We start from the raw sequence: 23,731 nt of genomic DNA, 5'->3' as shown, positions 1-23,731 counted from the left end.
ATTGCTAGAAATTCCCATCTGAATTTCCTCTGCATCATCTTAGATTTGGTATTTCTAAAACTTAACTTTTCCTAGCTCCCCTAAGCATTTAGAAGATACAGAATCTATGAAATGATACATGGCGGCGGACTTGGCCCAGTGGTTAGGGTGTCCGCCTACCACATGGGAGGTACGCGGTTCAAACCCCAGGCCTCCTTGACCGGTGTGGAGCTGGCCCATGTGCAGTGCTGATGCACGCAAGGAGTGCCCTGCCACGCAGGGGTGTCCCCCGCGTAGGGGAGCCCCACGCGCAAGGAGTGCGCCCCGTAAGGAGAGCCGCCCAGCATGAAAGAAAGTGCAGCCTGCCCAGGAATGGTGCCACACACGGAGAGCTGACTCAACAAGATGATGCAACAAAAAGAAACACAGATTCCTGTGCCGCTGACAACAGAAGAGGACAAAGAAGAACACGCAGCAAATAGACACAGAGAACAGACAACCAGGGCAGTGGTGGAGGGGGAGAAATAAATAAATAAATAAATCTTCAAAAAATAAAATGATACAATGAATACCCACCACCAGCTTAGGAAATAAAGCATTAACAGTAGAGTTGAAGCCCCTGGGGTTCCCTTCGTGATCCCATGCTCCTCCTATACCCCACCTCAGAGTTAAGATTCTGCTGAACTTGAGTTTTATAATTTCCATGTATTTCTTTATATATTTTAACTTTCTTTTAAATAATAATTAGGTCATTCTCACTCCATGCTTGAAATATTACTCTCTGCTTTCTAAAGAAGGCACTATTAGCTTTTTATGTATCATTTTTCTTTCATTTCCTTCTTATAAAATATTGACAATCTTGGTAAATACAGATCTGGTAGAAAAAGTACAAACTTCAACTGATTGGTTGTGTCCCCATATCCAGGGATCCCTGTACTTCTGTTAGTATGTGAATGTAATTTGTTAATCTGTAATTAAGAAAAAAAAGAAATGAAGAAAGAGACCAACTGTTAGAAATAAGACGTAACTTGTGTTTTCTGGAGCTTCAGTGGCAGGACTTCCTTGTGGGGGGGATTATTTATGAAGAGCCTCAGATTGCAGATTTTGACGTATTTTTAAATTATGTTCTATATGCATTCAAAGAAACTGGCTATAAGATTAAAAAATAATGGGAAACGGACTTTGGCCCAGTGGTTAGGGCGTCCGTCTACCACATGGGAGGTCCGCGGTTCAAACCCTGGGCCTCCTTGACCCGTGTGGAGCTGGCCATGCGCAGTGCTGATGCGCGCAAGGAGTGCCGTGCCACGCAAGGGTGTCCCCCGCGTGGGGGAGCCCCACGCGCAAGGAGTGCGCCCCGTGAGGAAAGCCGCCCAGCGTGAAAAGAAAGAGCAGCCTGCCCAGGAATGGCACCGCCCACACTTCCCGTGCCGCTGACGACAACAGAAGCGGACAAAGAAACAAGACACAGCAAGAACAAGAACAGACAACCAGGGGAGGGGGGGAAATTAAATAAATAAATAAATCTTTAAAAAAAAAAAAAAAAAAAAAGATTAAAAAATAAAATTTTTATGCAGCTTTAAAATTATATCTTGTCACCCTTTACTACCTATAGTGTACTATGAATCACAGGATTTATAAGAATATCAATTATAAGGGTAGCACAAATAAATTGCTTTGTACTTTACAGTATTGTCTGTTTGTTAAAAGCAAACATTTAAGTATATCACAACTTTTGTAATGGGAAAATGGCATACCTTTATTTTTTTAATATTACCACGAACCTTAGAATATGGAAGTGGACTAGCCCTCTCTTGACTTCTGAGAGCTCCTGTTGAAAAAAAATAGTGCATGTGTTTTGAGCTTCAAGTTCAGTTAGGAACTAAAATTCCATCTGTTAATTAGCTTTAGGCATACAGTCATCAACATGTGTTGAATTCTGCTGTGTTTAAAGCCCTACTTGGAACATTGGTACATATGCTCTCTGCCTTTTAAAATCTCACCTCAAAGTCAGGCAGATAGGACACAAGCAATGAAAGATACTAAACCATAAAAGTCATTCTATTCTAAATGCCTAATGAAGGGTACAGATAGTAAATTCAATAGGAAGTCAGAGGATGGAGAGCTCATTGTGGATGGGGGCAGTTTAAAGAGTACTTCATAAAGAAATTAGCACTTGGACCATGAAAAGGGCAGGGAAGACCAGTTCAGGCAGATAGAACAGCGTGGGTAGATCCCTAGACTATATAGCACAGTTCCTTATTTTGCAGTGTTTTGGTGTAATTTTACCTTTTCCCTAATTGAAGAAGCAAGTAAAAAGAGTGTAAGAGTGCTCAAAATGTGGGGAAATTAATCAAGAATTACACGTAGGGAAGCGGATTTGGCTCAACGGATAGAGTATCCGCCTACAACATGGGAAGTCCAGGGTTCAAATCCAGGGCCTCCTGACCCATGTGGTGAACTGGCCCACATGCAGTGCTAATGTGCGCAAGGAGTGCTGTGCCACGCAGGGGTGTCCCCCACTTAGGGGAGTCCCACGTGCAAGGAGTGCGCCCTGTAAGGAGAGCCGCCCTATGCGAAAAAAGTGCAGCCTGCCCAGGAGTGGCGCCACACACACATGGAGAGCTGACACAGCAAGATGACGCAACAGAAAAGAGACACAGATTCACCATGCTGCTGACAAGAATACAGGTGGACACAGAAGAACACACACAGCAAATGGACACAGAGAGCAGACAATGGGGGAGGGGGGAAGAAATAATAAAAAATAAATCTTTTAAAAAAAAAAAAAAGAATTACACCTAGAGAAGGTGACCCTGAAACATGCATAAAATGAAGTGATTGGCTTAATTTTTTAGGGAATAAGAATAGTTAATGCTTACTGAGTATATTCTATGTACAAGGCTCTCTTCTAAGCCCTTTATATAAATTAACTCGTTTAATCTCTACTTAAGCCGGCTTTATAGGTGATATTATTATTATGTTTTAAGATTTATTTTTTATTTCTCTCCCCTTCTGCACCCCCTCTCCAGTTGTCTGCTCTCTATATCCATTCGCTGTATGTTCTTCTGTGTCCGCTTGTGTCAGCAGCACGCAGAATCTCTCATTTTGTTGCGTTAGCTCTCCATGTGTGCAGCACCATTCCTGGGTGGGCTGCACTTTTTTCACGCTGGGCAGCTCTCCTTACAGGGTGCATTCCTTGCATGTGGGGCTCCCCTATGTGGGGGACACCCCTGCGTGGCACAGCTCTCCTTGTGTGCATCAGCACTGCACATGGGCCAGCTCACCACATGGGTCAGGAGGCCCTGGGTTTGAATCCTGGACCTCCCATGTGGTAGGCGGATGCCCTATCCATTGGGTCAAATCTGCTTCCCTATAAGTGGTATTATTATCATTCCTGTTTTACAGAGGAGTCGAGGCATTTGCTCAGTATTACTCAGCTAGTAAATGACTGGACATTCTCAACCACTAAGCCATCCAGCTACCTGAAGGAAGATGTGTGGGACGCCCTAATCATCCGAAGCTGAAAACTGGAGGCTCACATTTGGCTTGCATAGTGTTTTAAAAGTTGACTTAGCTGCAATATTTAAAAATAAAAACATATCACATAAAGTTCCAGCATTTCTTGCTAAATTAGACGATGTAACCCTTTCATGGTTCATTTCTTCAGGGCTTTAATTTCAGTGATGTTAAGTACATTCTGCTTTTTAGTTTAAACAAGGCCTCGTACCCTCCAGTACACAGTTCACCATAGTCTTCCTCATTCCAGTACCTAGGACACGGAGACTTTATGACAGTCTTGTCTCATTCATTTATATTAATGTCTAGGTCCTACAGGCATAAGATCAACGCTTAGGAAACAATCATTTGTACTGTCCTAAGCCATTCTGGACTATTTCTCTGGTTATGATTGATTCATGATATATCACACAAAGAAAAACTTGTTGACTAGTTAGATAAATGGGTTAAAGAAAAAAGGCCTATCAAGTCACGTTGTAAACTTGGGTGCTTGGGACTGGGATTATAAGTATTGTTAAATTTGCATAAAAATGTTTTAATTGTAGTCATGCTTTCCCTTGCCACAGGCCTCATTAAATCCAAAGATCCAAGCATGCAGCTTAAGTGATGGGTTTATTATTGTAGCAGACCAGTCAGTGATACTGCTTGACAGCATTTGTAGATCACTTCAGTTACATCTTATATTTGGTAAGTCTAAATGTTTACCCTTTCCTTACATAAAGTAATAAAAGCAAATAAGCTGGAAGTCATACATATCTTGCCAATTGAACTATCAATTTCTACCTTGTTGCTTTTTTTAAACTTTTTATTTTTAACTCTATTATTTCTAAGAATCAATACTGGACTAATTTCAAGAAACTCCAGTCCTATTTTGTGCTGGGGCTAGACTGAAGGGATACTAAGATGACCCCTTCTGTCACTATACCTAAGGGGAAACATATATGTTAAGCAACAATTTAGATTTCTTGTATTGTTTAAAGTTAGTTAGAATACTATAGAAAAAAGCTATGCCTTTTTGTATTCGTGTTCCTGAATCATGTACGTAATATCATATCATCAGATACTTTACTATTTTTAAAATGTGTGGCACAGTAAAAGTTTTTGTGGGTATCTTTTTTTTTTTTTTCTTTGCCAAGGGAGAGTTTATTGCAATGCTCAGAGCAAGGAGATCAGAAGATCCATGAGCCTTAAATCTGTCTCTGAACTGCAGTAACTTGAGGGTTTTCTAGTATCCAGTCAGGTAGGTTTAGGATAATGACTATAATGGCTCCGGATGACTGAAGTTAAAGATAGTCTATTGAGCACGCACAGATTGGTTACACGCCTTGTCACAAAATGTACATAAGAAGATGGCTGCCTTAACATGATGATGGGTGTGATTTTTAGTATTATAATGAGGTATAGGTCACTTATAGGTTAAGGTTTAAGCTGCTGCACATCAGACATGCCAGTATTGTTTAGAACTAGCTTTGTCTAGTGAGACAGCTCTGGAATTGGGGTTGGTTAGTTCTGGGCTGCCTCAGGTTCCTTCATTAATAAACATTTAGGGTCTGTCTGTATGATCACAAGACATCGGAGATGTAAATCAAACTCAAAGGATACAAGCAAAGCCAGTCATGAGGCTTTTATAGTCACAAGGTAAAGGTCAAATACTCATACAATCATTATCAAAGATCAAGGCATCTGGATTACAGTTTAGTGAGTTTCAATAGTTGCAGGAATTTACTTTTCAGTATTTACAATATACATCTTCCTGGCTTCCATCTGTGGGTAATTCTTCATAGGATCTTCTCAGTCCCTAAGTTATTCATTCGGTATCATCTCTCTGTTGCGGGTTTGGGCTTCCAGGTTCTTGGCCACGTGTCAAGAAAGAATTCAAAGAGGCACCACAGATTAAGCAGGCAAACAAAGAATTTACTGTAGAGGGAAAGAAAGCAGAAGTACACACTGGGGCAAGGGTGCGAGCCTTTGTGCTTGTCTCTTAATTATTCTCTGACAGCCACAAAGCCTAGAACAATGCTTGGCATTTAAGCTCTCAGTAGATATTTGTTGACTAGATAAATGTCAGGAGAGTGCCTTTAAACCTTTATCACAACTTTTTTTGACATATTCAAAATCTCAAAAGTTGACTTTTAATGACAGTTTGCTTTTTTGTAATAAAAATAAACATTTTTTTAAAAAAATCTGTAACTTTGATTAAAATTTACAGATACTGAAGTAGATGTTGTTGGCCTATGTCAAGAAGGAAAGTTTCTTTTGGTTGGGGAGAGAAATGGCAACTTACATCTTATTCATGTAACAACAAAGCAAACCTTACTCACTAATGTAAGACTTTGTTATATTTTCTCATTTTCATTTTTAAGTTCTAAATAATGTCTTTAAACTCTAGCAAACCATTACTTAATTGATATTTTAAACCAAAAGAATGTTTCTTTGCATTAAGAATCATCCTCAGAAACATTAAATTAATGCATTACTGAAAAATAAAGGCTTTGAAGATACTCTTGGAGTGCTTCAAAATGTTTTACATTTTAAAACTAAAATGTTTGGTATATAAGCAGAATTATTGCTAATAATAATTTATAGGTTTAAGGTTTAAAGAATATAATCTTTGTTCTTTTCTGGATTTATCCTTATTATTTGAAATTAATATTTGCTATTAGGCTTTTGTTCAGAATGCTAACGATGAAAATCAGTGTACTTATCGGAATCTTGTAATTGAGAAAGATGGTTCAAATGAGGGTAAGTTTTCTCAAAATTTTCTTGAATGGCTTCTAACTATCAGAAAATAAAATTTATACGTTTAAATATTCTATCAAATCCTTTTTTTAAAAGATTTATTTATTTATTTATTTCTCTCCCCCCGCCCCCCACCCCAGTGTCTATTTGCTTCGTCTTCTTTGTCCACTTCTGTTGTCAACAGCACGGGGATCTGTGTTTCTTTTTGTTGCATCATCTTGTTGCGTCAGCTCTCCGTGTGTGCAGCACCATTCCTGGGCAGGCTGCACTTTCGTTCATGCTGGGCAGCTCTCCTTTAGGGGATGCACTCCTTGTGCTGGGGCTCCCCTACATGGGGGACACTCCTGCGTGGCTTGGCCCTCCTTGCGCGCATCAGCACTGCGAATGGGCCAGCTGCACACGGGTCAAGGAGGCCCGGGGTTTGAACCACAGACCTCCCATGTGGTAGACAGACGCCCTAACCACTGGGCCAAGTCCGCTGCCCCGTATCAAATCTTTGTTGTGTTACCTTCACAATAGATTTTCTATTGATGCAATAAATATTGTGGTACATAGCAAGATTTTTATTTTGGCTCTTTTCAGAGGATTAAATATCTAATATCAGAACTAATTTTTACAGTTTTGAGAGTTCTGTGGATTACTGAGAATACTTATTTATTTATTTTTAGGTACTGGGGGCTGGGGATTGAACCTGGGACTTTGTGTGCAGGAAGTTAGCGCTTAACTTCTGAGTCACATTGGCTTCCCTGAGTTAGTTTTTGTTTGTTTGTTTCTTTTGCTTGTTGTTTGTTTTTTTTTTCAGGAGGCATCAGGAATTGAACCCGAGACCTCCCATGGGGGAGGTGGGTGCTCAACTCCTTGAGCCACGTCTGCTCCCCGTTATATTCTTTTAAAAAGTTTTTGTAGATTTCAGCACATTTATCATATTTTGATATCGTTAAATGGTGCCTGGACCTGCATTTATTTTGATATACCTGAGTTTTTTTTTTCATGACAAGTAAAGTTTATTTTTTTAATAAAAGTTTCAAAGAAGTTGAGGTTTTTGCAAATAACTTGCCATTTCTTTGTAAATAAACTTTATCTGTATAGTTAGTATATTATTTGATGTTAGAATTTAAATGAACAAACTCGCATATTTTAAGCTAGTTCTAGATAATGACTTAAATTTTATATCCTTTTTTTTTAGAGAAATTAATTTTGATTTGACTTTAATAGGTACCTATTATATGCTGCTGCTTACAAACAATGGATTTTTTTATATTACAAACCTCCAGCTTGTAAAAATTCAACAAGGTAAGTAAATGTATTGTTTTCTTATTGATTTGCAACAATATTTCTTATTACTTTGCCACATACATTTTAAAAAAATTCTCTTTAAGAATATTGTTTAGTTGAATTGCATTCTGTGATATTGAGTATACTTTCTACTGTTAAGGCTCTAAAAAAATCTGAAGAAATAGTTGGTTTACAGCCTTCAAGGGACTTACAGCTTAATTGAGGAGACAGCCATACACTAGAACAATGATAAATGTTTTCTGGTGAAATGAATGAACCCTAACACCAAAATAATTGTATAAGTACAAATAATGTGGAGCAAGTGGTGTGGGCAATATACTCCTCTGAGCTGGTGAGAATGTCTGAGAATTGTTTTGTAGCATGCGTTCAACAAACATTATTAAAGCATCCACCATGTGCCAAACTTGTGCTGGGTCCTGGGGATATGGCAAGGATTAAGATACATAGTGCTCCATAATTTAATGAAGGGGCTAGATAAGTAGAAGGGCATTCCAAAACAGGAACAAGAGGTGAGGACTACAGAGCAGGGCATTGAACAGGAGTAGAAGAATTGGAGGTCAGGAAGACAACCTTCTGACAGAAGAAATGTGTTACGGAAAACTACAGAGAGGTACCGTGGGGACTGCAAAGCAGCCTGGCTGGTGCCCTGAAATATGAAACAACCTGAAAAATCAGCACTGCTTGCTTTATTAATTTCTGACCAGGGTTCTTTTCACTAGATTGTATATTATTTCACCTTCTTGATACAAAAGGGATGACTTGTACATATTTTTTAGATTAATACTATGAATTTTGCCTTTTTTTTTTAATGCAGCAATTGAGAATGTCGACTTCAATGCAGCAAAAAAGGTAAAAATAAACATTTATTGCCCTCTTTAAACCTACATATAATGTAAATTAAGGAGGATATTTCTGGATGTAATCAGTCTACTACTGGTTCATATATATATATTTTTTATTTCCACCCCTTGCAGCTTGCTTGCTGTCTGCTCTCGGTGTCCATTCGCTGTGTGCTCCTTTGTGTGTGTGTGTGTTTTTTTAACTTGTCTCCCTTTTTTTGTTGTGTCACCTTGCTGAGTTGGCTCTCCATGGCTTGTGGGCTGGGCGGCACACCGCGGAGCTTGTAGTTGAACCTGCCTTCACAAGGAGACCCTGGGATGCGAACCCAGGGTTTCCCATATGGTAGACTGGAACCCAGTTGATTTAGCCACAGCTGCTTCCCTACCGGTTCATATTTTAGGAATTGCCATGCTAAAACATTTTTGTGACTTTTCTATTTAATATATTTATAACTGATTGATTTAAACTGATTGTGTTAATTTTTCCAAAAAATTTACTGTGGAGCATAGAAAATGTATATATAACATTTTTAAAATTTTGCAGTTACAAGGACAGATCAAATCCAGTTTTTTTTCTACTGAAAATTATCATACTCTTGGTTGTCTCAGTCTTGTGGTTAGAGATTTAGCAAGTGAAATCGCTGTGATTATTGGGGTAAGTCTTTTTATTAAATTTTATTTTTTTTGCCTGAAGTATTTCATTAAAATGTTTCAGTTTTGATTAAGTGAAAAGTTAATTTGTATTAGAGAAACAGGGTAATTATAAAATTAAGATCATAAAATTAAACCTAAGTTTCAGTTTTGGAAAAAATATGAGTATTTTCACTAATTTCTATCTGAAATTTAGCATTTCTTTCAATCAAGAATGTAGACCGATAAATAAATAAATAACCCACAGTAGTATTAGCAGTAACTGTGACTTTGTTCAAAAGTCACATTATTGAAACTATTTTGAATTACATTTATGTTCATCCCTACTTTAAAATTATACTAATTTTACACTTGCTACAAAGTCACAGGAGTGATAATTTCACAGTTTTTTCTTTTTTTGTGCCTGTACATAATTGTTAAAATGCTAAATTTCAGAGACTAGTGAAAATTAAGATGTCATGTTTTTTTCCATTGAAGATCACAAATCTCTTGAATTCATGAAATAAACGAGGTTAAGGATCTTGAGATTAGAGGACAATCCTAATAAAACTGTCTTTACTTTAATCTCTGCCTGATAAGTGATTCCATGTTATTCTTAATCTTGGCTAGCTAAATTAATTGCAAAAATGTGTCATTAGTAAAATGGACAACATGACAATACCATAGAGAAGTGAAATTCATTCACAATTAGGAAAACAACTCAAAATGTAATCTGTGTATTATCTAATTATATATGAACAATATCCTTTAATTATTTAAATGTAATTTCGGATTATTCTGGTCATAATTTCTTTTAATTTTCAGGGAAATGCCTAATATAGTCAAGGAGAAACAGGCAAAAATTCAATGTAATTATAGTATAGTCAATATTTTTACTTGCCCAAACAGTATATATTGAGGAGGATCCAATACGTGAGGGCAATCTGACTGTGACATCTGTCACCCTATTGATAGCTTGGGTTGATTCTGTAGATCTGGCTGGCAGGCGAGCGTCTCCTTCTTCCCTTACCACTCAATGTGCGTCTCTCCCAAAAGCTCCTGAAAGAGGAGGATCTTCCCCCCTTGAGGAGACCATACCTTAGTCAAGTGTATAGAGTAGCTGCAGTCCTCTGCTAAAACTTACCAACATGGGAAACGGACTTGGCCCAGTGGTTAGGGCGTCCGTCTACCACATGGGAGGTCCGCGGTTCAAACCCCGGGCCTCCTTGAGCTGTGTGGAGCTGGCCCATGCACAGTGCTGATGCGCGCAAAAGAGTGCCCTGCCACGCAGGGGTATACTCCGCGTAGGGGAGCCCCACGCGCAAGGAGTGCGCCTGTAAGGAGAGCCGCCCAGTTCGAAAGAAAGTGCAGCCTGCCCAGGAATGGCGCCACCCACACTTCCCGTGCGCTGACAACAGAAGCGGACAAAGAAACAAGACGCAGCAAACAGACACAGAGAACAGACAACCGGGGGAGGGGGGTAATTAAATAAAAATTAAAAAATCTTTAAAAAGAAAAGACAATCTTTCCATTTGTGCTACTGTAAGTGATGATAAAACCTTAAGAATATGGGATCTCTCTCCTAGTCATTGTATGTTGGCTGTCCGAAAACTGAAAAAGGGTAAGGAACTCTCAGACTTTAATATAGATAAATGGTTACACTTTTCTACCTCTCACAAATAAAAGAAAGCAATAGTAGGCACACACAAAAAAAGACTGAATATTTTGAAATATTTTTTCTGTGTCCATTTGCTCATGGTGCTGTATAAAGAAAAAAAAAAAAAAGACAAAAAAAAATTTACCAATATGATCTCAGGAGCATCCACATTTCCACATTGTATCTAGTTTAATATTTCACTGTGATTTCAATTAATTTGATATTTATAAAATGATTTTCAATTATTGGTGATTATTTTAGTTGCATCATAATACTGGAGGGTGAGTACCTGAGGTCTTTAGGATGAGTTGCCTAAAGATACCTACTTCTTTTTGAAAACAAACCAAGAAAGGAGCTAGGAAATAAAAGCTAGTTGGACTGGAATATATAAATATATTTTGAAATTAGTAATTTGTACAACTCAGGCATTTCTCCTTTGAGGAAAGTCTGATCTAAGAACCAAATATGCAATTGATGTACTATTTTTACTTTCATAGGGAACTGGTAATTGTGCATTCTCAAAATGGGAACCAGAGTCTTCCAAGAAAGGAATGGAAGTTAAGAATCTTATTGATTCAGAAATAATTAAAGGTAAGATAAGTTAATGAAACTATGTTTGGTAGTTATTACTGTGTTTTAATTTTTATGTCATTGTACTTAGTCTGACCTATGAGCCATTTTACCATGCTACTCTTTGAAACAAGCCACGTTAGTCTGTATATGGTGCTATTGATAGGTGGCAGTTGTTACTCTTCATTTTGGGAATTTTCACATTTTAGTTGTCACCTGAAAAAAAAAAAAAGAGGAATACATGAGAATGGGAACTTTTTGTTTAAATGTAGTTCTGCCTTTCCATGAATCAATTTACTGTTTAAATATAGCTATGTATAACATTGAAATAATATGCTTAGATATCTGTCTCGCATTCTCTTTTGTAGGTGCGAAGAAGTTCCAGCTGATAGACAATCTACTTTTTGTTCTTGATACAGATGTATGTTTATGATATTTCTCCTTAAATGTTTTCATTTGATATTAGGTTTAACAACTAAAAAGTTGATGAACTTAAAAGGATGTGGTGGGGAGGAGGGTTGGTGGATTCCTATCTGGTATTCTGGTTTTTTTCTAGTATACACATCAGAAACTATATGCTGAAATGTAAATTTTTAAAATAAGTTTTTATTGAAGTGTATCATTTATTTTTGAACATACGTGAACAGTAATTATATAGTAAAAAACTTATGAACTTACAAAATAAATATGCATAACATCTTACAGAGCTTCCATACATCACCCCACTACCAACACCTTGCTTTGTTGTGAAGCATTTTGTTACAAACTATGAAAAAGCTTCATCAAAATATTACTACTAACTATAGCCCATATCTTACATTTGATTTATTTTCCCTCAAAACCACCTGGTTATTTATTTATTTTTATTATCTTTTTTTTTTTAAGATACATATATCACACAAAACACCTGATTATTAACACCCTATCTAAGTATTATACATTTGTTGCAGTTCATGGGAGAACATTTTCATATTTGTCCTGTTAACCACAGTTCATCTTCCTGAAATGTAAATTTTTAATCATTAAGAGGATGTCTAAGTGAAATGTATGTCTCTTGCAGAATGTGCTGAGCTTATGGGATATTTACACTCTAACTCCCATATGGAATTGGCCCTCTCTTCACGTACAAGAGTTTCTTCTTACTACAGAAGCAGATTGTCCTTCATCAGTGGCTTGGTATAGTATAATACTAGTAGTAATTTTCCTTCTATTAAAGCCGATTTCTTGTCTGGTTTTGTTCAGATCTTTCATTGTGTATTGCATTCTAAATAAAAGAGCAATTTGACACAGTGAGGACAAATAATTGTTTGCCAAATTCATTGGGAATGAATAAGCAATATGAACTTTCAAGTGATTGTGTTAGAAAGAAAGTGTCAATCTGGGCCATAAATATGCAAAAATAGAATCTTTCTTTTAAGTACATCAATTTTAACTTTTATGCAAGAATATCACTTTGACTTAGCTTATATCTAGCAATTGGCAAAGCTTATTTGATTAATTAAAACTTCTTTTCTCTTTTAGGCAAGGGATTACTAATCTTAAATTAGTAGCTCTGACAACTGCTACTAATAAGAAGGTATTGGAACATTTTATATCCTGTTTGTCTATATTATGTTTTAGAGAACAACATTAATTTAAAAGTAGATCTTAAGTAATGTTTATAGCATATTAGCTCTTACATTACTCAGATACTTGACAAATCAGAAATAATCCTGGAGAACTATTTTTTTCTCCTTTTGCCAAAGTGGACATAAATCTTTGCTCTACATTTTGCATAACTTTAAACTGAATGTTTTAATCTATACCTTTGATAGCGATGTGTTGTTTTGTACCTGTAGGTTTTTATTAACATACTAAATTAGTTATTCTACTATTTTTCTTAGATGAAAAACCTCACAGTTTATTCATTACCTACTATGGAAATGCTATATTCTTTGGAAGTGTCTAGTGTTTCTTCACTTGTCCAAACAGGAATTAGCACAGTAAGTATACATATATCTGAAACTACTTTATAATTAAAAAAACAAGGGAAACGGATTTGGCTCAACTGATAGAGCATCCACTTACCACATAGGAAGTCCAGGGTTCAAACCCAGGACCTTCTGGCCCATGTGGTGAGCTGACCCACGCGCAGTGCTGATGCATGCAGGGAGTGCCATGCCATGCCAGGGTGTCTCCCACGTAGGGGAGCCCCACGTGCAAGGAGTGCGCCCCTAAAGGAGAGCTGCCCCACACAAAAAAAGTGCAGCCTGCCCAGGAGTGGCACTACACACACAGAGAGCTGCCACAGCATGATGACGCAACAAAAAAAGAAACACAGATTCCAGGTGCTGCGACAAGAATGACAAAGAAGAACACACAGCAAATGGACACAGCAGACAACTGGGGCGGAGGGGGAAGGAAGGAGAGAGAAATAACTAAAATAAATCTCTAAAAAAATAAAAAATAGAAAAACAAAAATGAAACAATAACTAGGCTAAGTATTAATGTAACCTATTGGAATACCTGTTCATAGATATTAGCTTTATAACTATGTTTATCATTACCAGAAGGTTCTCATATATTCTTGCCCAAGATCCATTTTCATATTTAAAAAAAAAAAGAAAAAAGAAAATTAATCAAATGAAATGTCTTATTCAACTTCTTTCTGTCTCTATAAGAAGTATAGATAGAAAATTAATGGGGGAGAGACGTTGCTTTGGTTGACTGATTTGATAAATAATTTCATTTTCTGTTATTTGAAAAAATGCTCCATAGTCAAAAGACAAATAGAGATTTGTAAGAACTAACTGACATATATTACAAAGTGCTTAAACAATCAATTACGATATGGTTGACAGGGAGTGTTATACAGGGCATATGCCCAGGGTAAATAGTAATGTCTAGATATACTCATAGTGGAAACAATTAAAAACAATAGCTGGGGGGGGGTACTGGGCCCCTGGCTGGGGAGACACTGTCATGGACCCTAGGGGAGCAGCGGCAGTCCCCCAGGTGCAACAGCAAGAACCAGGAAGGAAGGAGGGCCCAACAGTGGGCTCCTGATACTTATGGGTATGCTTTTGAGCCTATACACCTGCAATAAGAATAAGGACTAGAGTAGCACTGTGCCTGGGAGTTTCCTCCTGACAGCCTTCATGTTACTCAAATGTGGCCACTCTCACAGCCAAACTCAGCATGTAGATGCAGTGCATTCCCCCCAGCGTGGGACATGACACCCGGGGATGAGCCTTCCTGGCACCGAGGGATCACTACCACATATCAGCTGAAGATGCAACTAGAAAAGGACCTTGAATTAAAGGTTCAACACGGATCAGCAGAATATCCCTGTCTACATATAATAACATGACTTCAAAATGCTGTTTGACCTAATGTAAGGGGGAAATGGAAAGGAGAAATGAGAATATAAGGCTATGAGTCTCTAAAAAAGAGTCTGGAGGTTGTCAGAAGGAATGCCCTTATGCACAACTGAGCAGAGTCTGAGAGACAGATAAAGTAGATACAACCCCAGGTATTGGTTCTTTTGAGGGATAAAGAGACCCACGGGTCCTATGCTCATGGCTGATGGGGTTCACTGCCATGGCAGATGGCCCTTCTTTGGAGCTGGTGTTTCTGAGTGATGGAATTGGACTCAGAGGGGATCTCTCTTCACAAGATTTGCATGCTACTTTACTGGAATTGTGGTTGGTGCTGGGGTTTTAGATATATTTAGGGGTTCTGAATCTCTGGACTGATAATATGACACCCAGGCCCAGAACCTCAACAGACTTCAGCTCCTACACTTTGATTTATTGGACTTACCCCACTCAGCTAACATCAAGTTGAAGAAGGTCAACCACCACACCATGGAGCCTAGAGTGTCTACAACTGAAAGCAGGAGGAGTGCATCCAGTATCCATGTGGAATCTAAGCCCCCACTTGACATAGATGTGCAATGGACACAACCAATCCAATGTCCACAGAGACAATGTGGAATGGGTGTGGGAAGGGTAGCCATGGTGGCAGCTGGGTTTGGGGAATGGGAGGAAGAGATGAGATGTGGAGGCGTTTTCGGGACGAGGAGATGTCCTGGGTGGTGCTTCACGGACAATTACGGGACATTGTAGATCCCCCCAGGGCCCACTGGATGGAGCATGGGAGAGTGTGGGCTATGATGTGGACCATTGACTAGGGGTGCAGTGATGCTCAGAGATGTACTTACCAGGTGCAATGGATGTGTCACAATGATGGGAGAGAGTGTTGCTGTGGGGGGAGTGGGGGGCGGGGGCGGGGGGATTGAATGGGACCTCGTATTTTTTTAATGTAACTTTAAAAAAATAATTTTAAAAAAACCAAACAATCAATTACAAAAGGAGAAGCAATCCAATAATAAAGGAAATATTGGTTATGACCAGGCATATAAATGGGCAGTACTATTTAAACAATGCCCAACCTCTTTGATGATTAAAGAAATACAATTAAAAATTATATTAGAGAAGAATATGTGATGACAGAAATAGAGGTTGAAATGATACACTTTGGAGATGGACTGAGCAGCCACCAGCCTGGAAGTTCAGACAGCCTCTACAGCCTGGAAAAGGCAAGAAAAAAATATTTCCCTAGAGTTTCTTGTAGGAATACAGCCCTGCCTACACTTTGATTTAGGACTGCTGACTTCCAGAAATATAAGATAATAAGTTTGTGTTGTTTTAAGCCACCATAAAGCAAGCAAACAAAAATAATATATATTATTAAAGCCTAGCAAATTGGGGAGAGATGTAGCTCAAGTAGTTTAGCACCTGCTTCCCATGTATGAGGTCCTGAGTTCAAGCTCCAAAACATCCTTAAAAAAAAAAAGTAAAAATTACAATATTTTCATGGTGGTACTTGGTCCTGCCAACAATATGGGGAATTGGACACTCAACATCTGTTGTTGTTTCTAGAGAAGAGTTTGGCAATAGTTATCCAAATAAAAAATCCAGGACATTAGATTTAGTAATTCTGCTGCTAAGAATATACCATATGGGTTTACTTGCAAAATATATAAAATGCAGAACAATCATTATATCCATCAATGGAATACTGAATAAATTGAGATAACCATTTGATAGAATAATATGTTGCTACTAAAATGGATAGATCCGTATGTGCTGTTATACAAAATTTATAACTGAATTAGGAAATGAAGGAAAGCAAATTGTAGAAGAGTGAGGATATTTTGATTCCTTTTATAGCTATGTAGAAAAATGGCTGGTCAAAGCTAGATGCTGGTATGTTTATCTTTTATGTAAATATATACACACACACACAGCAGAATGTTACACTTTAGGGGATGGGACTTGGATAAGATAGTGAGGAGGTAGGGCACAAGGAACTTTTCATTGTGTTCTCTGAACTGTTTGAATATTTTATCTATATACTTCTATTAAAGTGTATTATCAACAAAGACTTTCTGAGACTTTAAAATTTCTTCCATATACTTTCCTAAATTGGATTCATAATAAGAATTTGAAGTCACACACCTGGGCATAATCCCGAATGGTTACTTATTTTTAAATTATGATTAAAAAAAAAACATTTTGTTACATTTGTTTTATCTTTTTTTATACACATACACACATTTTTCCTAACCATTTGAGAATTACAGAATTCATGACATGTAGCATCAATACTTTGCAAGTATCTCCTAAGAATAAGGCCATTCTTATATAATACAATTATCACACTAAAAATTTAACATAAATACAATACTATTATGAAATATTCTATCCATATACAAATTTTACCAACTGTGCCAATTACTTTAAAACCGATTTTTCCCCCCGATCCAGGATCCAGTCATGGATTGATCACACATTACTTTTGTCATGTTGCATAGTATATATTAAAAAAAATTTTTTTACACTCCCATCCCCTCGTTTGCACTCGCTGTCTGCGCTCTATGTCCATTTGCTGTGTGTTCTTCCACGTCTGCTTCTCTTTACTTCTCATCTTTCACTTTAGGTGGCATTGGGGACTGATCCCAGGACTTCGGTATGGGAAAGAGACTCTTTGCTTGAGCCACTTCATCTCCCCTGCGACTCTCTCTGTCTCTCCTCTGCATCTCCCTTTGTTGCTGCATCATCTTTCTGTGGCTCAGGCGCCAGCTCTCTGCAGGCACGGGCCAGCTTGCCTTCACCAGGAGGCTCCAGGAATTGAACCTGGGGCCTCCCGTGTGGGAGATGGGAGTCTAACCGCTTGCGCCACATCTGCTTCCCCATAGTTTACTTTTAACCTAAAACTTTTTTTTGTTTTTTAAGACATTGGCATTTTTGAAAATCTGAATGAGAATTTCTGTAAAATGTCCCTCTATTTGGATTTGTCTGATTGTTGTGTCTCATGTTAGGCTTTTGGGGGGAAGAATACTGGATAGATAATGCTCTGTCCTAGGGGCATCAATTAAAGGGCTCATGATTTGTACTGTTATTGGTGATGTTAAATTTGATAATTTGTTCAAGGCAGTTTTGCCAGATTTTTCCATTGTAAAGATACATTTTCCTTTTGTAATTAGTATGTAGTCTATGTAGTGATGCATTGAGACCATGGATTGAGACCCACAGTTTTAGAATACATTAGTGAATAATTCTTTCCTGAGTCAATTATTACTCTAATAGGTATAAAATGCCTTTTATATTTGAATTTTAATCTATTTGTTATTTTTGTTAGGACACCATATACCTTATGGAAGGAATTTGCAAAAATGATCTAGCGTGAGTCATGTTTTGTTTTATCAGATAAATTTTAAATAATGGCTAAGATAAAATTTATTTATTAATGTTAAATTGCCATTTCCCCCCAGGTTATCTGACGAATCAGTCTCTGTTTTAGTACTCAGATGCCTTACAGAAGCTTTACCAGAAAACAGGTAACTTTATGTTTTCTCTTAAGCCTTACCCCCAATGAAAAACTTAAATTCCTTGATTAATAAACATTATACTGAAATTTCTTCTCCAATTTATCAGATTGAGTCGGTTACTTCACAAACGTAGATATGCTGAAGCTGAGAACTTTGCCATTCAGTTTGGACTAGATGTTGAGGTAATCATTCATGTCTTCATGTCATCATTGAATAAGCGTTTCTTTATGTACTTAGAGGCCAGGGAGCCGTCCGTGGATAACCTAACTGGAATTTAGTGTGAGAAAGCTTATAATTAAGATATGCCTAAAATACCTGGCAGGGATTGAAAGGCGAGAATCCATGGTGGGGAGGGAAGACTGCATTCAAGAGGTCTTAAAAGAGGTGTTTCAGGTAGTTGAGGGAGAGAAGGGGAATTCTGGGTATAAGGACAGCATTAATAAAGTGAGGGAGGCTTAGGATGCTTCCAGGAACTCCTAGTAATTAGGTAGTAATAAAGCGTAGGTTATGGGTAAAGGAGTGGATAAAGATGATAATGGAGAATAGTCGGTCAGAGCCCAGTGGGCCTTGTGTATATTGCAAAGGATTTAGATTTTACTCTTCAGGTGACAGGGAGCTACTGAAAATTTTAGGCAAGAGAGTCTTGATTAGAAAGTCATTTTGGAAAAATGGAGAGTTCTTTGGAAAGGGATAAGCCTGGAGGTGAGAAGACCAGTTGGGAGATGAAGCAGCCTTCTACAGGAGACCTGAAGTAGCTCAGGGAAGTGGTGATGACAAGAGGAATGGTCTGTCAAGAGAAGGAAACGGAGGTGGAATCAGTGGAACTTAGTATCCCAATGAATGGAGCTGCTGAGAGCCCTGGAGGTTGACTAGCAGGACCCTGGCTCAGCATACTAGTTGGATGGTGATGACATTGCCTAAATGAGGAAAATGTGTGGAAGAGTAGGTTCAGGGAAAAAAGATAAGTTCTACTTTATAAAAATTTCATGTGAGGGCTGTGATAAAATGGGGATGCCTGCTAAGATGATGGGGGAGTTATTTGAGCTGAATGTAGTGGGAGGTTAAACCAGGGGAATCTCTCAGACCACTCAGGGAGAATGTATAGAGTAAGAAGAGATCTGAGGACAAGATCCAGGAGATGCCAACCTATAGGTGATAAAGGAAGAAAAGCCATAAAAACACGTCTTTGGTGAAAAAGGAAAACATCCACAGGAAAGTATGGTTATAGAAGATAAGGAAGAAGTACCTTTTAAGAAGTAGGGAGTGATCGGTTTCAGATACTACAGAGAGAATAAAGTATGAAAGCTGAAAGATGTCTTTAATTTGGCAATGAGGAGATCTTTGATATTCCTTGAACAGTCAATTTCCTGGGAAGTAAGGAGGAAAAGCCTGATTACAGTTGATTAAAGAATGAATATTTCCTAAATGGAGGTGGGTGCCTGTGTGTGTTTAAAAATATAACCTTGGGGAACAGATGTGGCTCAAACAGTTGAGTGCCTACCTCCCACATGGGAAGTCCTGGGTTTGGTTGTGGTGCCTCCTGAAAAAAAAACACAAAAACAACAAACAAAACGAATGAGAAAACCAACTAGGGAAGCTGATGTGATTCAGTGACTGAGCACCAGTTTCCCACATACAAGGTTCTGGGTACAATCCCTGGCCCCCAGTACCACAAAAAGAAAAATAAGAAAGAGAGAGCAAGCGAGAGAGAGAGAGAATCTTTTTAAAACATTCAAATTACTTTTAGTTATTGTTTAGACATGTATATGAATAAAGGAATAAAGAAATGAATGGAATGATAAGCACCAAATTTAGGATAATCCAGGCTATCTGTGGTTGGCAGAGGTAGGATGATGTATTTGGGAAGGAAATAAAGAGGACTTGAAATCTATTAGTAATATTCTTTATTTCTTAAATTTGTTTGAGTAATGAGTGTTTGCTATATTATTACCTTTTTGAACATCTGAAAGATTTCATAATAAATTTTAAAAAGAGTGAAAATATGAAAAACATGAGAAAACCAGGTAAGAAATGGCAAGGAGTGGTAAAATAGAAGCAGAGAAACTGTTCACTCTTAATTTTTAGCTTTCAAAACCAGACAGCTCATATCAAAGTTGATGTTTTATCTTTGGGAAGAGAAACCTGAAATTTTAGATATTTCTAACTTGCGCTGTTTCTAACACAACATGAAACAAAATTATGCATTTATCTTTTAAAAACTAACTCCATCACTTTTTTTTTTTCTTGAGGTGCCAGGGGCCGGGGATTGAACCCAGGACCTCGTATTTGGGAAGCAGGTGCTCACCCACAGAGCCACTGAACCACATCCACTCCCCTTCATCACTTTTTTTTTTACTTAAAAATTTTTGTTTTTCTTTTTCTGGCTAAGGTTTATTCAACACAAAATAACCCCATACTCCAACTTTACTTAGGCGGTTGACCATGTACATCCACAACCAAATCTGCCTCTAAGCTGGAATTCAGTTGCTGACCCAGCACCTTCCTCAGCTTTCTTGTTGGCACCAGGAGGCATAGCACTCTTTCTGTAGATGTCTCTATCAGCTTCCCCTCCTGTGAGTCTTGCAGGTAGCTCTCCCTCCAGACTTTTGAGCCGCAGCCTGCCGGTCTCTGGACAGCTCTGGTGCAGGGTGGTAGGCACGATCTCGGGACAGGTGGAGGTAAACACAGAGATACTGGATACTCTCATTGGTAAGGTACCAGTAGAAATGTCTGCAGGCAAACTGTTCCTTCACGTAGCCTCATGACTTAAGAGACTGCTGGCCTTCATGACATGAAAGTTGGGCATGGTCTTTCTGCCAGCTAAGGGTGCTTTGGCATGTGGATCTCCTTCTTAGCCTCCTTCACTCCCTCCTTATTTAGGAGTTCATAAATGGTAATCTGGTTTTTCTTGGGCATCAACATTGTGGCAGCTGCTGCATCCCAGGCTAGGGCTGGAAAGCCCTTCATCATTTGTGAACTGCATAATTTCAGACAAATTACTTAGCCTTTTTAAAAAAATTTTTCACCATAAAGAATTTTTTCTTTATTTCTTATACAAAGACTTCTTGGTTCTTAAATAAGCATTTTGTTCACTGGTTATACTTAGTTCGATCTAAGCATTGCTCAAAAAAAATTTATTTTTCTTAGAAAATGTTAAAAGCTTGGTTTTTAAGCTTGACTTAAAAAAATTTTTGCCTTTTTTTTTAAAGATACATAGATCACAAAAAATGTTACATTAAAATATATTAGAGGTTCCCATATACCCCACATCCCACCCCCCCCATCCCTCCCACATCAACCACCTCTTTCATCACTGGCACATTCACTGCATTTGGTGAATACATTTTGGAGCACTATTGTACCCCATGGATAATAGTTTACATTATAGTTTACATTCTCCCCCAGTCCATTCAGTGGGTTATGGCAGATTATATCATGTCTGGCATCTGACCCTGCAGTATCATTTAGGACAACTCCAAGTGCAGAAAATGCCCCCACATCACATCTCTTCTCCCCTTTCCCTGCTCTCAGGAACTACCGTGGCCACTGTCTCCACATCAATAACACAATTTCTTCCATGCTAGAGTCACAATAGTTCTATAGCAGAATACCAGTAAGTCTACCCTAATCCATATTTTATTCCTCCATCCTGTGGACCCTGGGATGGTGATATCCACTCCACCTCTAAATCGAGACGGGGCTTAGATGCCACATGGCTAATGGATGGAATTCTGCTTGCAGTTGTAGGCACCCTTGGCTCCCTGGTGTGGTGGTTGACCACCTTCACCTCCCTGTTAGCTGACCTGGGTAGGTTAAATGAACCAGAGAGTAGGAGTTGCAACTTTGCTGAGGCACAGGGCCCAGCTGGCACATGGCCAGTCCAGAGATTGAAGTCTCCTGAGTATCCACCAACCCCAGTGCCAACTACAGGTTCAGTAAGAGTGACAGAAGAGGCATGTGTAGTAAGGTCACATCTGAGTCCAACTCTATCAAAGTCATACTTAGCTTTTCTTAACTCTCAGTTTTCTTGTCTGTAAAATAGGGGTATCAATATTACCCCATAGAGTTATGATGAGGTTTAAATGCTTATTTCTTAGATTTTTAATGAGATTTAAATGAGGTAATAAATATAAAGCTCTTATTACACTGCTTGATGTGTATAGTAAGGACTTTAGAAGTTGTTTCTCTAAAGCTTAATAATCTAAGTTATTTTACAGTTATCTAAGTGTTGCTGACTTACAAACATATTCCTGGGCCACATGATAATTTCCTTCTTTTAATAATCAATTCTTATATGCAGATTACTAGATAAGTTTACCTCTCACAGCATTGTGCTTTGAGTAATTTGATTTGACATATTTATTTTACAGCTTGTTTACAAGGTAAAATCAAATGATATTTTGGAGAAACTAGCTTTGTGTTCTGTGGATACCAGTGAGCAGTCTCAATGGCAAAAACTTGTAGATGAAGCTAAAGAAAATCTACATAAAATCCAGGTAGGTTTTCTCTGTCACATAAGCATTCCTACTGATACAGTGATCACCACTGGGGGTGCCTCATCATGTCTGGCATTTGTGAAACAGGACGATGAGTTTGTGGTGGATTACTGCTTGAAGGCTCAGTGGATAACCTATGAAACAACCCAGGAAATGCTAAATTACGCCAAAACCAGAGTAAGTGTTTTTGTTTTTTATCACATTTGTACATGTTGGTTTGTCTTATGCAAAAGAAATAATTAAAAAAAAAAACGATTTCTTCTACCATCATAGACCTTTTTTAACATGTACTTTTTGACATTGCAAATAATGCTGTTTTTACTGTAGACTGTAACCCTACAATGACCTGTGAGTACCATTGATAATTATGGTCCCTAGAATCAAGGAATAACATGGGCAAAATGTTAGGTACTGTTTTCCTACAATATATTTTTTTGCATTATTAAAAAAAAAGTCATTTCTTTATTGTTCACTATTTTAGAGTCAATTACATTTTTAAAGATAATTTTTCTTTAATTCACAATCCATCTAATTTTATGAAAAATTTTATATAACAGATATTCTAACTGTGCTTCTTATTGTTCATCATAGCTTTTGAAGAAAGAAGATAAAACTATTCCTGTCTATTCTGATGGCTTAAAAGAGGTGATTCATTGACTTATAGGGCAATTTATGGGTTAATGGACCTTCACAATAGGGTTTTCCATTTAGGATATGTCTGCATTTTTTTAAGAGCTTGTTATCATCTTAATACCTCAGTTTCCTTAATTATAAAATGGGAATAATAATATTATGAATTTACTTTATAGGGCTATTTTGAGGTCAAATGAAATCATTCCTATAAATCATTTTACATCGTATGTGGCACCTGTTAAGTACTCAAATAAATGTAAACTGTGATGATGATTATGATGGTGCCAAACATTCACGTGTGGGTGCACATATGAATATATACTTTAAAATTCTTAGCTCAAAGTCAGTGTTTGGTATAACACAGCTAGGTTTTTACCCTGAGGACATTTTGACATCAGTGGGAAAGTTGATTTTGAAGGGTACCTACAATCACTGTGCAAATACCTTTCTCTTTTTTGGAAGTTTTTTTTTTTTTAAGGTACTTTTATTAGCCAAAAGGGTG

General features: G+C 37.9%; 1 protein-coding gene and 1 pseudogene across 4 annotated transcripts in view; one reads left to right on the top strand and one right to left on the bottom strand.

Annotated features, from left to right (window-relative positions):
• Positions 1-23,731, top strand: part of KNTC1 (kinetochore associated 1) — a 93,861-nt gene that overhangs the window by 3,256 nt on the left and 66,874 nt on the right. For all 4 annotated transcript variants that reach the window (XR_011646486.1, XM_058281316.2, XM_004455963.5 and 1 more), the window contains exons 3-19: positions 4,062-4,182; positions 5,705-5,820; positions 6,159-6,237; positions 7,450-7,527; positions 8,345-8,379; positions 8,914-9,024; positions 11,154-11,247; positions 11,595-11,647; positions 12,287-12,402; positions 12,748-12,802; positions 13,110-13,208; positions 17,911-17,954; positions 18,044-18,109; positions 18,207-18,282; positions 22,471-22,596; positions 22,684-22,773; positions 23,188-23,241. Coding sequence is in view for 3 of the 4 variants with exons in the window: in XM_058281316.2 (XP_058137299.1) it covers positions 4,062-4,182; positions 5,705-5,820; positions 6,159-6,237; positions 7,450-7,527; positions 8,345-8,379; positions 8,914-9,024; positions 11,154-11,247; positions 11,595-11,647; positions 12,287-12,402; positions 12,748-12,802; positions 13,110-13,208; positions 17,911-17,954; positions 18,044-18,109; positions 18,207-18,282; positions 22,471-22,596; positions 22,684-22,773; positions 23,188-23,241 (1,413 nt within the window). In the remaining variant the exon portion in view is untranslated. The remainder of the gene's footprint in view (positions 1-4,061; positions 4,183-5,704; positions 5,821-6,158; positions 6,238-7,449; positions 7,528-8,344; positions 8,380-8,913; positions 9,025-11,153; positions 11,248-11,594; positions 11,648-12,286; positions 12,403-12,747; positions 12,803-13,109; positions 13,209-17,910; positions 17,955-18,043; positions 18,110-18,206; positions 18,283-22,470; positions 22,597-22,683; positions 22,774-23,187; positions 23,242-23,731) is intronic.
• On the bottom strand, positions 20,529-21,022 carry LOC139437011 (small ribosomal subunit protein eS10-like; annotated as a pseudogene).

The sequence above is a fragment of the Dasypus novemcinctus genome, chromosome 19, assembly GCF_030445035.2.
Source record: "Dasypus novemcinctus isolate mDasNov1 chromosome 19, mDasNov1.1.hap2, whole genome shotgun sequence".
Lineage (NCBI taxonomy): Eukaryota > Metazoa > Chordata > Mammalia > Cingulata > Dasypodidae > Dasypus > Dasypus novemcinctus.
The sequence above is the reverse complement of the archived record's forward strand: the minus strand, read 5'-3'. Positions and strand labels throughout refer to the sequence as shown.